At 39.4% G+C, this 17,957-nt stretch overlaps 1 protein-coding gene across 2 annotated transcripts; it reads right to left on the bottom strand.

Moving 5' to 3' along the window:
- Positions 1 to 634: 634 nt before the first annotated feature.
- On the bottom strand, positions 635 to 12,605 carry fkbp5 (FKBP prolyl isomerase 5). Of its 2 annotated transcripts, none has more exons than XM_076156472.1 (11): positions 12,263 to 12,605; positions 7,052 to 7,158; positions 6,501 to 6,645; positions 6,241 to 6,383; positions 5,531 to 5,645; positions 5,249 to 5,405; positions 4,650 to 4,740; positions 4,402 to 4,485; positions 4,116 to 4,301; positions 3,649 to 3,888; positions 635 to 2,443 (listed from the first exon to the last, which is right to left on the bottom strand). In XM_076156472.1, the coding sequence occupies exons 2-11, from the start codon at positions 7,154 to 7,156 to the stop codon at positions 2,336 to 2,338; spliced, it is 1,374 nt and encodes a 457-aa protein (XP_076012587.1). In that variant the 5' UTR covers positions 7,157 to 7,158; positions 12,263 to 12,605; the 3' UTR covers positions 635 to 2,335. The 2 variants fall into 2 exon arrangements, with proteins under 2 accessions (XP_076012587.1, XP_076012589.1); XM_076156474.1 differs by having other exon boundaries at positions 635 to 2,440; positions 12,263 to 12,603.
- Positions 12,606 to 17,957: the final 5,352 nt, after the last annotated feature.

The raw sequence follows: 17,957 nt of genomic DNA, 5'->3' as shown, positions 1-17,957 counted from the left end.
ACCTGCTATGCAGTGTGAGAGGGAGAGAGAGAAGCGAGTGACTGTATATTCTCATTTATATCATATTATATTATATTATATTATATATCTACATATGGCATGGTGTGGTCCATACATGGTTTTTTGATATTCCTTGCAGTTCTGCTACAGTTCACTGCTCAATTAGTGTGGGTTTGGCTCGTTCTAGGAATGCAAAAAAAAGAAACATCACTCGACCCGATGGTGACGCTATAACAGCAGCAGTACAATTTATGTCAATAACTTCCTCCAATAACTCTGCCAGAGTGAGTTTTAATGAAGACTTAAGAGAAGGGTTGTGGAATATGTTTAAATAAAAACGTATTCCTTAGTATCCTTGAAGCAGACTTTACTGCTCTGGTGTAATATCAAAGGCAGTCTGTACAAAAACTATTCAGGACTGAGATTTTACCTTTGGAAGAATGACATATGACATCTTTGTTTTTGTTTTTTTTCCCAAAAACATGTTTTCATTTGCATAATTTGTGATGCAAGTCACAGACCCCATTTTACTATACAGGATAATGTTCAATACATGTAAACCGATTGCATGACATAATATTGAAGCAAAACTGTGTCATCCAATCGAAAATGAAATTATGAAATGACTCCAGAAAAGTTTTTAAAAAGATTGAAAGTTTAATGAATATATAATGAATATGCAAATATTTTTACTGTATATATAAATACGTTTTTTTCTTCTTGAATGAACACACCTTTAACACAGAATATTTAAGACAGCTAAGGTTTTCATTGGGAACTAACCAATGTTCGTTAAACATGTCAGGTTTATTGCCCAGATTTGATCTAGGCATTTATTGGAAACAAAACAGTGTTGGTTTGAGTGCATCATTGTCAATTGTCAAACATTCACACGTAGGAAAATAAAAAAACTGTTAAATAAAAAGTCACCTGTTCATGGAAGAAGGCAAAAAGAAAGAACTACACAGATGTACAATGATATAGGTGGTCACATGACCAGAGTCTCAAAATGCCAAAATATTATTGAAAGATTTGTGACTGCTGAAAAGAAAACTGTGGTTCTGACAATTTATATTTAAAGCTTTATTTCAATTACTATTTCCCTTCCACTTTCACTCTCATGAGTCTGTACTAGTGTGTGTGCTCGTTCATATACTGAGGACTGCAGGCCAGTTAATTTTTCTAACAAATTCCCTCCACATGTAGGAAGCTTTACTATATTTCTACATAATAGATTCACCAACTCATTTTGAAGTGGCTGAATTAACAATAAGTGCAACAGTGGAATGAGATTTAAATCAAAACCAAATCTTTTTTTTGTTGCAGCTGCTCAAACCATGACAACGTACATGCTTCACATAACAACATGCCTTGTTGTTTGGGGGAAACAACGTTAATACTAAAAAAAAAACTGTACAACACAATGTTATACAGAATGAAAAGATTAACTGGTTGTGTTTTATGTTATAGCCAAATATCCAAATGAAATGTGGCATCATCATTGTCTCTGTAGCTCGGGATAAAGATAAATAGTACATTTATGAGCAGCAGGGAGCATTATGTAACAAAAAGCCATAGTTACAAATTTATGATTTGGTACAATTTTGTAGTAGTTTGTGCTTTTTTTTCATGAAGTTTGTTTTCATGACTTGTGGTTTATGACAGTAAACATTAATGAGAGGAGGATTTAAGGATCACTGACTTTGGGATTCATCAGTATTAAATGAATGAATATGTGACGCTTATTTATTTACTACGAAACATTGCGTAATTCCTGTAGGTTATGGGTCATTTGTTGTTTTTTGACAATTTCGGCACAAAAGAGTGTTCCTATTGAACATAGCACCAGACTCATGTGATTTATCACCCCGTTTAGCCATAGCACATATTGCACTTTCAAAAAGAGCAAAGGTTCAAGTCTGAATTCCAAACACCTCATGCAAGGCTCTAAAACCCAACAAGTGCAGTTTTGGAACTAAATACACACATTAGGAGCTGTATCTCAACTCTATACAGCAGCCAATTGAAAGAAAACTTGAACTTTAAAAAATACAGGGTCCAAAAATGTCTCCAATATACAATATCTTAACGTTCTTATTCTGCAGTACTCCCTCCATTGGGAGACACGTCCTGGCAGTGGCACTGTCCATGTGACAGGGGAAATGTTGTTTGACTTGCAAACATACCTGCTTACACTCTGCTTTATATGCAGGAATGGTAATGCTGGGTTGTGAGGATCAAAGTTTTGGATCAGAAGCGTCATTCCTGCCTCTGCCCCCTAGGCCTGCGACACAAAGGGAGGCCAGCCTTCCCTTCTCCCTTTTAGTTATCCTTGCTACGATGGACACTCCTGACTCCTCCGTCGCCGCTTTATGCCCACTTCGCCATTCTGATTGCTCTTCAAACCCTGATTCCACTTCCTCTTCTTCATCTTCCCAACCTGCTGAACAAGAGAGACAGTTTATGAGATGAGGATTATGATTAAAAAGATGGAAAGTAAATATGGACTTAGGACAAGTTAAGATCACAGTGAGTCATTTAAAAATTGATTTTAAACAGTAAAGCTGGTTGGGTTTTTGGGTGGGATTTCTCCCATTTTTATTTGTTTTGTTTTGTTTTGTCCCTGTGTCTCCATCCTTTCTTTTGTCACAGTTTGGCAACAGCGGGTACGGTGGAATGATGACATTATATTTTTGATATATGATGATATTTGCAACACTGATGTCTTTTGAGTCTACACGGTTATATTCTTCAATTAAAATATTCAGCAAAACAAGAAGATCAATATCGTTATATAAAAAAATTGCTGTCATAAAAATGACAACAAGAAAACAAAATATCAAATACTAAAACTTGAGTGACATTAGTCGTTAATTTTAACAAATACATTTACTGAGACTCTGTACGTGTAAATGATAAACATTGTTTCTTTAAACAAACAGAAAAGAAAAAACACAAAGTCATGAATGAACACTAGATGTCAGTATAATACTAAAGAGACAAAATGTATACACATATCAAGGCAATTCAGTTTAAAATTGCAACAACACCTTGAGGGTTGAGAGAAAATGGTAAGGTTGAGTGGGAGGAACCTGTTGTGTTGATATCTTATTATGGTGTTGTATTGTTATTTTACTGATTTAATTTGGCATGTAGTTGTGTGGTGAAGCTCCTTTAAAATGCTTTCATTGCACAAAGCTCATGCAAACTCTTAACAAAAATGGTTTTGCAATTAAAATGTTGCAAATGAAGCACATATATAAAGGTGAAAAAATAGAACCACCTCCCAAATTCCCAACCCCACATTCCAACGAATAAGGATTGTGCTTTAAGGATCCCACATAACGACTGAGGACGTATGAACTCAATGGATATGGCTTTTTCCGAGGAAATGACAACAAAAGAAGTGTTCTGTTTTATCATGAATCAAAACTTCATGAAGCTCAATCAGACAAAAATGTGCCCTGGTATGTGTGTGTGAAGCTAGATGGGGGCTAAGATTATTGCCAATACTTAATTTGTTTATTTTCTTGGACTGAGAGAAAGTAAAACAAATTGCGAGAATTTAGTTGTTAATGACAATGCAAACATCATTTCAGCCAATGCTGACTGTTTTTCTTCATCTAGCCAAGTAAGGAATGTACAGACCTTGGCGTCGTGTTCCGCAAATTTCTGGAACATGTTGGCGTAGGTCCTCTTGTCTATTTCATGATGTTCCCTAATTTTGCCTTGGCAGATGGAGATCTGAGCACGAGCTGCACGATTTGAGGAGTTGACGTGCAGCACTTGCTGAAAGTCGGTCATGGCCAGGCTAAACTCATTGCAAAGGAGACGGGCCTCCCCGCGGCGATACAAAGCCTTCTCATTGCTCTCATCAAGCTCGATCACCTGGCAACACACAGTTAAAAGATAATTTAGCAATTCACTCAGAAACAAGTAAGTTGACAGTTAAAAGGTCTCAGATGCTTCAGTATGAGGAATAAATCTAATCTCGTGACGTGAAAGCTACCCATCTTTCATCTCACTGTCAAGTCAGCATATTGTAGATGTGTGGATATGACGGTCTAGTCATTGGGTCAGTGTCATCACATGCAGTGTATCTACACACAGCTCACCTTGTTGCAGCTCTCCACAACTTGTGAGAACTCCTTCAATCGCAGGAAACACAAAGCTAAATTAAGGTGTGATGTTAAGAGAAACTCGCGTATCCTCTTCTGCTGCTCCATGCCAGTACCACACTCCATCTCCAGCCAGGAAACAATGCGCTGGTACTGGATGACCGCCTGGTTGTACCACCCTGTCTAAAACAGGAAGATAACAGCATTTTCTCAATATGTTAACCAAAAATGTTGTTTCCATTTTGTTCAGAAGGAAAGCCAGCGTGGGAATGTACCAATGTACCTTGGCATACTGATTCCCTTTGAGCTTAACTAGAGTAGCCGACTCCAGCTTCTCATTCAAGTCCATTTCCCAGGATTCTTTAGCCTTGCGGGAGATATGTGAACAGAGGGTTTGTTTAGGGGAATTCCATTGAAATTGGCTTTAGTTGCTTCAATTATGATATTTTTAAATAAAAAAATTAATCCAAACTATATTCATTATCTACTTCATTTCTAGAGCCATCAAGCCGTAAAGAAAGTCCAGCTCACCCTTTGAAAGTCTTTAAGGGTAACTTCATATACGATGTCTTTGTCTGGTCCGATCTTGAACTCCGGTTTACCTTCTCTTCCAAAACCATACCTGCAATTAAAAATAAAGCATGACTCAGTATGAGTTTATTGACAATAATGTTAAATAATTCAGAGTTAAGAGGAGGAAAATAAACAGCAAGAAATTACTTATAAACCTTTATTTTGTGAGGGTTTTGTGTGAACAACATATATCTGATGAGCCTTTGGTTTGTCACCCATGTCAGTTTTAAGGAATTGTAAGACAGACGGTTTTAAAGATTTGGGGAACAGAAAGTGACAGTCAGGGTTAAATTGGGTGAGGTTGGCTTTTCAGTGAACTCTGACATGTAAAATCATTGTTTGTGCAACATTTGAGGAATCGTTTTTTTTATTTCTGTCCAGCATAACATGAGCAGCAACAGCAGCCATCTGACTTCCTCTAGTGCAAAGGTTGAAACTAAATACTGCACTTGAAGTTAGATGTAAGTGGCCTCTGTAAACTGAACCGGCGAAACAGAATCTTGCACCAGGAACCCTAAGACTAAAGGGGCCTTGTCTGAACTCTCCGTGTCACTTACTTTGGTTTTAAATAAAGTACGCAGCACTCTCCTTTCTGCATCTGCGCCATGGCTCGGTCCACACCCAGGGGAACGGCTTTATCCTCCGCCTCTCCAACAATGAAGCGAACGTCCCTGCAGTCAAACAGGTGGCCGCCACAACTCCCCTCCAGGTGCACTGCACGGTACATCACACAAACTCACACTGTCACGACATGTAACTGCAAACACAGATTTCATTGTATGGGGTTTATATAATAGAATAGTAGATGCGTAGTAACGCAGCACAAAGAAGGGTTTTACCGTCAACAGCGGCACCGTCATTGGGATTACTGTAACCGTCGCCTTTGACCTTTATTCTCCTTGTGATGCCGCCATCATTTGTAAGTACCTCAGCTTCAAACTTCACTAGCTCCATCTGTTTTGTAGTGAGACATTTTATAATTATGTCATTTATAATATCTTTTTAGAAAAAAAGCTAATTAGAGACAGAGGAGAAAGTAATCACTTCAACAAACAACCAAACCAACATATATGTTGTGAAAATAAAAAAGCAAAATGACTTACGGACATAGAGATAATTTCAACTTCAAAGAAAAAGCAAGCAGAAGAAGGTATTAGCTCATCCTGGGATGAGCTCATACCTTATCAGTGGAGAACAATGCAAGGCTGGACTGCACAGCCAGACAGATCTTATTATATCTCGAGTGAAACACCCAAAAATAGAATGTAAACGTCAAGAAGGGGTATTGCCTGAAGTTGTTCATACTGCAATCTGGAACCAAAATCTTTTTCTTTCTTGTTTCTTTGCTTAACAAAAGAAACCAGTATTTAATTATTATCATGGGTATCACTTAGTATTGAAGCTACTACCCGAGATGTTTGACTCAAAGGCATGAATAAAAAAAGACTGCTGAATTAAGTTTAGAACCATGAAACACTCCTTCAGAGAAACAGACTCAAGCTCTTCAACTATCAGAAGCTACAGATGATAGGGCACAACACACACTCACCTCAAACAGCACTAAAGAGTTTGGAGGAATTTTGTCAGGCTTTCCGGCCTCTCCGTAAGCATATTCCGGCCTGCACAGCAGCGTGCACAGCTCTCCTCTCTGCATCGACAACACGCTAATATCCCAGGCTTTCAGGACTTGACCTGTGAAGTACAAACGCTCGCTGTCATTTATTATGTCATTGAAAACTGTGAAAACCTCATTCATGGTGTAATTATGGGTTTTCTCTCGGCTCATGAGTCCATTTCAGAGTAAACTACCTTTGCCCAGATTGAAGCAGAAAGGTTCCTTGCGATCCCGACTGCTGTCAAACTTCTTCCCGCTGAGGAGCTTTCCAGTGTAGTGGACAGTCACCCTGTCCCCGATCATTGGTCGGTCTCCATCCACCCCGCGGCGCTTTATGACCTGCAAATACCGAGATTTGCTTCCAGTTACCTTCTAGCATTTAAGAGCGTAAACATGGATCAGTACCCTGCTGCACCAGCTATGCATAAGTTTGGCTGTTTGAATGTAAAGTCTCAGTATTATGAGTTTACACATGATTGTGGTGACGCTGTGCTTTCTTTTGTTACCTTTGAGTTACTTCAGTAGTAGCAACAGTGAAACTGCACCGTGTGAGAAATTTAGTTTGAAACTCACTTGTGGTTAGTGCTGACTTTACCCTCAAACCTACAACCAAACTTACACTCAGCTTGAAGCGAGGAAGAGGAAGAACAGCCCACAAACAAACCTCATGGCCAGACTGAGGGAAAGTATATTAGAAGTACAAATTTCCACAAACATTCAGACTCAAAGCAATGGCAGTAAATACCTTGATTAGTCCTTTGTCTTTATTCGGCGTGACATCAATGCCTTTTGCAGCGAACACAGCGGGGGCTGAGTGTCCGTCCATAGACGTCTCTGTATCAGTGGTCATTTCTGCATGCAGACATCAGACAGCAAGACTGTAAATAGTATGTAAACACGTGTTGCTGCTAACCACAAGTCTCCTCATGTCTCATGCTCAGATGTATGTAAAGGGCGGCCGTGGTACCATCAAGACACATGACGTTGTTGGAGCTGAGAAATGTCACATTCCAGAACAGCTGATTGGTATAAAATAGTGAAAATAACTGCATATTCCCAGTAACATCAATCAATCAGATGCTTTGTTCAAATAAAACATTTAAATATATATATATAAACATATGTCCTAAATGCAAAGTAACTGTAAATCTTCACATATATTTTCAATTTCATAGATATTTTACCTTAATTTCCTTCATTACTTCGCGATACCTAATAATATTCTGAACCAATTATTTCTTAATACATGCAGTCAAAACCAAACACTATTTTGCAATCTTCTTTCTGAAACCAAATGCAGGTGACACAGATCTTCTACATATCCTGTCAATAGTAACTGGCAGTGCACGGCTAATTAAAGCTCTGTGTGTGTGTGTGTGTGTGTATGTGTCTGTGTGTCTGTGTGTGTGTGTGTGTGTGTGTGTGTGTGTGTGTGTGTGTGTGTGTGTGTGTGTGTGTGTGTGTAACCACATGAGCCGTAAAGACCTACATGTATTCACATAATCAGCGATTGCAACAGTGACATTGTATCTGATTGCTCGAGTGCTGTTCAAACGCTTCCTATATTTGAGATCTAGATATGCAGATACCTGGATTAAATGTATTTTGATTAAGCTATTGTAGATAAAATGTTGATAAAATGTTCTTCTGATTAGATGTAAATGTTAAAAGGATCTCACAGAGTTCAGCCATTAATAAGCTACATTTGATGCTGTCTGTATCACCAAATCCTACTTCAACTCACATCCAACTGTTTTAATCTCTCACATATCATCTAATGCCATGCTTTACACAAATGATAGTTGATACCTATCACTTTAACAGCAAATGTCTATTTGTCTATATTTTGGGGCAGTAACAGTGTCAGACACCTAATGTTGATTGACAAGACAAGCCACAACATTTGCAACCAAAGCCCCTCACTTTTAAAAGTGGAGCCAACAGCTGCCCGGATAACCCCTCGTTTTCATATTCGCCATCTCATTCCGACACTTCTAGGTGTTAAAAAGCATTACGCTGGCAGCCTCGCCAAAGTATTAACGCTAAAATGCCCTGCAGTTGTTGTTGTAGCTGTTAAATGCTACTCGCCTCATCACAAGCAATTGTAACCCGTGCAGCTCGACAATGCACATCATGGCTACAGGCATTTTCAATCTGCCAGCCAGAATAATCTTCACATTGTTTGAGGACAATGCAAAAACAAGTGAGACATGTTAAGTATGCTGCCAAACTAAATTTACTGATCGCTATCGCACAACAGCTGTGACATTAACTTCCTTGCATGGCGACGGCTCACAGCTGTTATGTGGCAGTTTGTAGGTTTACTATCAACATACTGAGGAAAGAAGAAGAAGCAGATCTGCCAGTGTGGGATTTCAGCCGTAGGCTAATCAGCTAATCAACACGTGCGTCAATGGAACAAGTGCACTGCAAATAAAGCATTTGTATCGCAATCAAGAGTTTTCTATTTGAAAGGATGTAACACCTTTCTGAAAAAAAACAGTGGATTATTAGCTAGTAAACACATGTCAGATCCTGAAAAACATTTCCTACTTTTCTCATCGCATGTTCTTAATATTTCCAGCTTGTGCACCAGGAAGGATCAAATTAGATCCATGTCTTTGTTTGATCTGTGTGCCTTTAGAAGACAAGGTGCCGAATTTAAGATAAATCCTGATTAACACAAAGAAAATGTAAATGAAGAAATAGTAAAAAGCATAAATGATTTTAAATATTTATTGCTTGGATCGCTAGAAATCCAACAAAAGAACACACCTGGGACATATCAGTGAGATAGATACTGATAGTATCTTTCAGGTCTCTGAAACTGATATGAACTGCTTCCTTTTAAAATTGATTTAAACTGTATCTTATATACAGTGAATGATATCAAATATATAGACTGAATATAAATATTTTTATTGAATATTAATAATGCTCTTGCTCTAATAGGGAGCCTTAATGTAGTAAGATAAATTAAATTACTGACTGACACACACCCTCAAGATGATGAAGATTAAAGGTGGTGATTGACGATGGCTAAATAAATGCACAGATTAAGTGCGGCTGTGTGACAGGTTTGTATAATGTAACAGGTTAAGTCAGCTAACAGGGCTGTAGGCTGCAGACACCCAGTCTGGAATGATACAATGACTGGGCTGAGATGCAGGTGGGGCTCCTCATAAAACACACTGCAGAGTAAGTGGGTGAAGGCCATAGATAGTACATGATGTCTCGTAATTCTTGTTTCGAGAGTAAAAGTGTGATCGTCAGTGACTAACAGCAGGAAAGGGCACACGGTGTGTTACGCCGAGCTGCACAGCTCAGCACACAGGAGAAAAACATCGGCACACATCATCATTTCCGTTTGCTCGCTGATTTGAATTAATCCAAAAACACTCCTGATATATTCCCGCTCATTAAAAACATAAACTGTGACAAAACTGGTCTTTCTGCCGCCACACCATTTATTTTTTCCTTTTACAGCATTTTTCTAGGTCAGACCCGATTACATATCCGCTTTCGAGTCTCATCTCACAGCAGTGAAGTCCAAGTCCAAGTGTCTGCTGGAGCTAAATCCAGTCTGAAGGATCCCAGCCCAGGTCCCAGGTCCAGACTACAGGCCTACAAATGGTTTCCTCATTGTCTATTTCTAACATTCTACTCAGAAGATGACATCAGAAATGCCATCAAAAAGGAGAGTATTCCTACACACACACACACACACACACACACGTACGCATTTGCAAGGCACCGGTCATTCTGCAGTTTTGTGGCTACTTAACATTTCTGCTGGCATGGTTCAAGGCTATAAACTTTGCTCAAGGGAAGCATTTATTGTTCCTTTGTTTCTAAATTAAGGATGAAGCGGGAGTTGGTTTTATTCCCTTAGAAGGTTTTTAACATTTCTCCATCATTTCATCATCTAAGATTTTCAGGATATATCAATTGTTGCTCATACTCATTTGCAAATATTGTGATATTGTTCCATGCTGACTGAAAGCTTATGTGTACATATGAACATTGAGTAATAAATGTTGGCCTAAATACATAATTGTGTAAATGAGCTGCCTACAGTTTACTGAATATTAATAACATAATAGACCCGAACTCCTTTTCTTAGCACGAGCAGGATCTCAGGAGCTGTGCCAGCTTCAGTCATCAAATGACCTGTGTGCCCCAGTACACAGAGTACTCGATGTCGAACCGACTTGCTAATATTTGCACAATTTATTCTGACTGTTCAATTTTTGTGCCCGTGTGCGGCACAAAATAACGAAGCCTTCTTCTACTGAAGGATTCAGCACAAAATGTCTTTTCTGTCTTTCTCTACTTCTTCTTTAAAAAATCCATGGATTATATTTTAGATGGATCTCCTCATCTCAGTGTGTGTGTGTGTGTGTGTGTGTGTAAGTGTGTGTGTGAGTTTGCATGCGTGTGTGTGTACATGTTTGTCTGTGTGTGTGTCTGAACACAATGTTCCTTCTATTCACAGCTCCCTATTGGCAAAGCCTGATGGTGTTCACCAACCTACGACCCCCTCAGCAAAGGCACAGCTTCATTTTTAGATGAAAATAAAATAATGTACATCTTAACGTACTATGACAGTTACAATAAAATAGGGATTTGCGTTGACCTAAGGCAAGTGGAGTGACTAGATGATTATCCCTGGTTAGTAAAATCCAACGAAGGTGATAACTGTTTATATTTTGTAAAAGTGTATTTTCGTAAGAACTGGAAAATTCCAGCCAAGCATACTGTCACAGCAGATAAGATGACATACCTAACTGTGATACCTTGCTGAGGAATGCAGGAACAGAACAGAGTGAAGCAAAGATCACAGATGCAAAGTGTGCCTCTGTACATTCTGTCTGATTCACATGGGAACATGTGAGCACACAGTGTATGAGAGCATCCTGAGTGATGGACTGTGTGAACTGGGTGAGCAGGGCTGACCATATATGCAAGCCTAACAAACACACTTACCACTAACCTAGATAGAACAGGGAACTGACACAATATTGGTCTCCCGATTAAGTTGCTTTCACGGACATCACGTTTAAACTGATGTGAACACTGCAATTACAGCAGGTAATGTGGGAACTACCTGTTCCCATTTAAACGTATTTTCTTGGATTTCAGAGTAAAAATGGTCAGTCTTGGCAAATTACTGTGCTGAATGACTTTTAGGTGTAAATGCGCCAGAAGTATTTGGACAACTGGATTAATAGCCCATTATAAAACTCCCTCGAGCACTCCGATTCATCTGTGGGACTTTCAACCCGTTTCAGTGAGAAAGGAAACATCTTCTCCAACATGGTCACATGTGACTACAATTTCTTATTACAACATACAAATAACATTCTAATTGTTTTGACGAAGCCATATATCCCGTTATGGTTTCAGAAGAGTCTACAGGAATAGTTTGTCGCCACACAATAAACAAGTGCTAGTGTTACTGAATCTTAAAAACAGGGTTATACAACCTGTAATTCAGTGAGATACACCTAAGCCTGAGGGATTCTGGATGTGATCTTGTGTCCTCATCTAGCACCAGTGAGAACCACTGCCAAGTGCCACACACACGCACGTTAACACACACACACGCACGCACACAAACACACTTATCAGCCCTTATTTTCCAGAGCACAGTGGGATACAGCTGTAACCTCACATGAACCCACACGAGAGGCAAAATCAACACTGCATCAACCCAAACTTTGCCTTCGTTGCACTCACACAAAACCACAAATACACATTTAAGCATTTAATGTTACGCTGCTGTATTATTGGAGTGGTTTGTGCACATTTCTCAACATAAAAAATGCAGATCTTAATTGGATAGAACAGCCTGTTTCATTCAGGAAAAGGTGCGGAGCAGAAAAAAACATTCAAACCCTCTACTAACCTTAAATCTTAATAAAGTCTGAGAAGATAATAGATGCATCAAACTTACATTCTCTTTTTCGTCTCTGTGTGTATCTTGACGGGATCGAGCCGCTGTGAGAGCCGCTGTATTTCTCGGTAGCAGTGGTGTGTGTGAGTGTGTGTGTGTGTGTGTGTATTCCTCTGAAGCGAAGCCCGCCCCTCGCACATGCAGGGTACTGAATGTTCTGCCCATGTGCTTATGAAGCGCTCGTTCTCTCTCTCTCTCCCTCTCTCTCTCCCTCTCTTTCTCTAACCTCCCCACTGTCAGGGACGGTCCGTGCCGTACCGTGCCGGTGTACTGACCACATACAAAATGACAGAGGAGGGGGACCCGGAGAGAAGGGAGGGGGGGAGGAGGAGGAGGAAGGAAGCGGGGCAGAATAGAAACGAGTAGAGAAGAGTAGAGTAGAGTTGTGGGAGGCGCTGCTGTGTGTAAAATGAAGGAGGGCAGGTCTTGGAAAGCAGCCACAAAGTAACACAATGTTCCGGCTGTACTGTAGCCGTGCCTCTGCTGATGAGAACACTGTGTTCCAATAGACACTCTGACCTGTAACCCGTTCCGTGCCGAGCCAAGCCGGGAACAGCCTGTACCGCAGCAGGCTGTCCTCCCCGCTCAGCTTACAACACGGATCACCAACAACACTGTGTGTAACCCTATGATTTTTTTTCTCTTTTACTTGTGTGTGTGTGTGTGTGTGTCACATTGCACACACCTTTTAGTCTCACTTGTATCCACTACGAGTAACGGATTACCGTTTCCGTTAGACGACGGTAAAACTACACCTTTTATTTTATTTGACTCCAGGTTTTAGAGATTATTTGGTGATGTGAATTCAGTCAAATTCGTGTTTGTTAGCTGAGTGTTGGGGTTCTAACAACAACACAACAATGTTGCAGTTTCTCTCCCTTTGTAATAGTGGTCAAATACGTTTTTATTTGTCATTTCAGTATAAGAAGAAGAAGTTAAATATTAGATGCATGCTGTTATCAAAAGTTACCAAAAACTCTGTGTGGATGATGGTCAATTTTTAAGTTAATTGTAGGTCTACATGATGTACTCCTGTGAACAAGTGCATTATATTTTATGATTTTATCCTATAGTCAAACCTCAATCTCAAAACGCTGTTAATGTAGCTATGTTGAAGTAAGAAATATGTAATCGTCCTTCTGAATTGTGTAAAAGTGTGGACATCTACTTTATCTCTGAGTGTTGGTGGTAACATTGATAGTTTCCCATATGATAACGTTTCGAGATCCATTTCACTTTATTCTACTTACTAATCCACATAGTTTACTATAATGACAGTTTATCACTCATATTATTACAATATCCTAACAACAGTTGAATCATTCAAAGGAAATCCCACTACTACTGAATACGTTACTGAGCACGTTCACAAACAACAAAATCACTCCATACTGGCTTGTATGTTTTCTTTATGTCAAAGGAGTTTACTTAGTCTGCATGGTTGGTGGTTTCAAACCCCTCCTTCATTCAGTTTAGGCATGAGCAGAATGCAAGAAATGCAGATGCAAGTTTGGGCTGTGCTGTGAGAGAAATGATGTAAACCCTGAGCATGACATGCCTCAGGGTCTTTACTGTGAAAACAAACACACACCACTGATCAACTCACTCAATTAAACCCTGGCCAGTCTCAGTGTTGTTGCTGAAATAATAACACTGAGGGAAAAAACTACACTTGGTGGGTGGCAGAGGCAAAGTACCCAATAGAATAGAGAAGAATTGAACAGAATGAAACAAATGAAATGAAAACATGCCAGTGATTTCACAACTGGAAAGAATCGTTGTTTTGTAATGCTGCGAAAGCCTTGGTGTGGTTTATATGATCAAACCCATATGAATTTAAAGCCAGTTAACACTGTAGGGTAGTAAAACCTGTCTACTTCACATGCTCAGACAGTCATAATAATATTGTCGTAATTTTTGTCTGACTTTGAAATTGCCACTTTGTATCTGAATACAGCTTTAGGGCAACAAATAAGACCTTTTTGTTTGGGGTCAAATGTCTGCATCATGAGCCATTGATGCAATTGGTTGTTTGCAGTGTAGGTTATGGCTTCTCAATGGTTTTATTTGAAATAAAACATATATATATATATAGAGTCCAAAACATGTAATAAGGTCTGTCAGTTACAGACACTAACTGAAAGAAGAAGTTAGCTTCATGTAATGCACTTGACCAGTCTACAGCATTCAAACAAATTAGATTTAAATAGTCAAAGCTTTGAGGTTTCACAGGTGCCTGGTGGTTGAGTTCACATTCAGAGGTGGGGCGGACACTGTGACACCAAACTACTGGCAGAGAGCCAGCAGCTCTTCAATGGAACATGATGTTCTTGGTAATTATAAAAGTGACGTAACAGGAGTGATTCTGCAAACCCGTGGGGATGCTGTAAACGCTGGCTGAGTAATCGTCTGAGGCGTCTGTATGGGAAGTAAAGCGCTTTCACACATAGGCATGTTATGTTGTTATACATTCACATCAATATATAAAAATGGAACTGAAACATTATGTTGTTATAGAAGAACACACCCACTGCACTGAAATAGAATGAAAGGAGGTGGTGTTAAAAACAAAGAAATACAAAACAAATTGTGGGAATGAATGGTTGAGAATCCAAATGTTGAGCTAAACTGCAGCAGCTTACATGGTGCCTTAGCTGGAACCTTCTCCTTCATATGTCATCACATGAAATGCATCAACAGATTTATGCACTGAGACACGACTGAAGTTGTCTTCCTTCCTGAAACCTGATGACTTGTTTCTCTTCTGGTGCCGACATCAACCTTGTAGAAGCAGAAATATAGAGGATTCAAATTCAAACACATACCAAATGCATTTGTGCAGTGGAGCTGCTTCTTGTTTATGTGGTGTTTAGAATCACATTATACACTGAGATATAATGTTCAAAATATATGTACTCTTGTTTCATTTTAATGTCTTACATTCCCTGCAGCAATAAACAGCAGCTCCTCTTGATAATTGCTACCTTGTTCAAACAAACAAAGGACTGAGTTCTGACTGGCAGTTGTAAGTATATTTCTGTCTGAATGACTGTCTCGGTGTAACCAGAAGCACGAGGGAGGGTTCATTCAGGGATACAGGCTGCACAGTCATCAGGAAGTGAAACAGTACAGAGTGTGCTGTACTAATCTGATTGAAAAACACAGGCCCTGAGTGGATGCATGCAAAAATATGTTTTAGTTAAACAGCTCAAAGGAGAATCCTATGGCAGCAGGGAATACACACAAAGAAAACAAACTGGGGTCACATCTCAGTTTAGCGATAGAGGCAATAAATGCTGTGGATGCTCACACACTCACATTCACACTGCGACTAAAAAAAGGCTGGGCAACGTAATGCTCTTTGTTTGTGTTCCAGGCACACATGTTGCGTAGATGGGAGTAATCTCCTGCGTGATCCCTTTGATCCCTGAACTTTTGCCCTTAAGAAGGAATTCTTTACTGCTGCTTCTGCCAAGAACCATCGATAAATGATTCTGTGCCACAGCTATCAAATCGAAACAAAGGAACAGTGAATAATGTTTAAGAACATTTTGTCATTTAACTTACAAATGCTATGAATACATTGGAGTTAAACTTCCTGGCTGTCAATTTTGGAAACAGCTGCCACCGATCCTTCTTTTGCAGTACTTTGTGTGTTTAACACATGGTGTGCAACATCCCAAATATAGAGTATGTATCAATTTAGACAAAGAGTATGAAGTTTTTAGTTAGAAATGAAAATGTTTGCACACATTAATGCCAAGATAATTCAACCCTGAGGTATTGAGATAATAAGGGAAGTCCACTTGGCGGAGCTGCAAACTGTGAGTGGGGTAATATTCACATTCAAAAAGGCTTATTTGAGACCCAGAAAACTTGCTGAAAGTGTCCAAAATGGACAGGACAGCCGGGAGACTAGATATTGGGTCAGTTACATAGAGCAACAAATCATCTGCATACAGTGATAATCAATATTTGACACCATTGTGAAAAACGCCTTTAAAAAGAGTGGAAGGCCGCAACGAAATGGCCAGTGGCTCAGTAGCCAAAGCGAAGAAGTGTGGCGACATGGGGCACCCCCACTGAAGTTTGAAGATTTCTGAACGAATATCGTGTGATTGTAGGTACACTGGCCTTTGTTGATGAGTATAACAATCTCACCCAGCTGATGAATTGTTTTCAGAGGCCAAATTGCTTCAATACTGCCCTCAATGAAACTGTTTTTTTAGTAATACTGGGCAAAACCCTTTCCAAGCGACGGTCTATATGAGCCACAGGCGTTGGGGTCTTAGTCTTTCTTTAATAGAAGATCTATTGAGGCTTGAGTGGGGGGAAGTGAACCTTTCTCCAGGGATTCATTAAACAACGAAAAGAGTGACGGTGCCATTTTAACAATGAATTTCTTAAAGAACTCTATAGGAAATCCATTAGGCCTGCAGCTTTATTAGATTGCATAGCTCTGATTGAGGAGTGTAATTCTGGAAGAGAAACTGAAGAATCCAGAGATTTTGCAGCGTCGACCTCAATGTTGAGATTCTGTGTTGAGTGTTGAGTTTGAGATCACCAAGGAACTGATTCATCTCTCTGGTGTCTGACACCAGCAGGAAGATTTCAATGTGGTGTTTTTTTTCCTCGGGGTGAGTAGTAGTTGTGCTATCATCAATACAAATTTGGGGCATGAGACAGGAGGTAGAGTGGTATTCTGACTGGCCAATAGACGGCTGGCTTTATCGCTGTGTTCATTATAGTAGCTTGGCGTCATTAGTTGAGATGAGATGAATCTTGGTCTGAAGATTAAGACCCTTCTTAAGAAGTTCTAGAAAGTGATCAGATGGTCAGTTGGTCGAGGGAGGTAACGTTTTTTTTTATTGGAATAGAAGAAGAAATAAGGAATAGGAAATAATTTGACCTCTGAGGAATGCTCTCAGCAACTACCAGAGCAATGAATGTGAGAATCGTTTTTATTAAAAGAAAGAAACTCGTCAATAGAGTTAGAGATAATGTGACAGAATGTTTTATCTGCCAGCAATAATGAGTCCAAGGAAGCAACACATGAGTTGAAAAGAGTTATCTATGAGAAAATAATCTATTCTAGAGTATGAATTGTGTACCTGAGAAAAGAATGAGTTTCTATTCTTCAAGGGTCGACTGAACTATTTTGGGAAATAAAAACTGCGCCTATGAGACCATCATACAGGCAACACTGATGTCATTAAATCTCCACGTTAACATGATCTTGTCATATCACTATATCTTTGCTGGCTGTGGTTGGTTGCTGTGCCTCTGTTTGTTGTCCCTTTGCCTAAGTTCCCATGTACATTACACGGCTGTGCTCTCTTCATTGTTTTTGTTTTCTTTTAATTTTGTGTCTTGTTTTTCTTTTCTTCCCTTCTGTATGTATAAAATAATCTCAATAAAATTGTCCCACTGCTGGATGCTCATTGGGAGATGCTTTTCTTCAATAAAAATATTCAGCAAAAAATAAAATGAAACTTTTTATCAGTGTTATGAATGATAGAGCTTACTATTTAAGCTTTGCAAAATTACACAGCTACACGTCCTCCAGTGGACAGTCCAACACTGTTAACTGTTGCCAAACTTTATTCAAAACACAAACACACTCTCCCTGAGCACTTAAACATACCATCACTGACCCCACAATTACAGTTTGGGAAATGTAATTACATTCCTCACA

Source organism: Genypterus blacodes, unplaced genomic scaffold (assembly GCF_046128005.1).
Source record: "Genypterus blacodes isolate CSIRO-AG114 ecotype Tasmania unplaced genomic scaffold, CSIRO-AGI_Gbla_v1 ptg000070l_1, whole genome shotgun sequence".
NCBI classification, from domain to species: domain Eukaryota; kingdom Metazoa; phylum Chordata; class Actinopteri; order Ophidiiformes; family Ophidiidae; genus Genypterus; species Genypterus blacodes.
The sequence above is the reverse complement of the archived record's forward strand: the minus strand, read 5'-3'. Positions and strand labels throughout refer to the sequence as shown.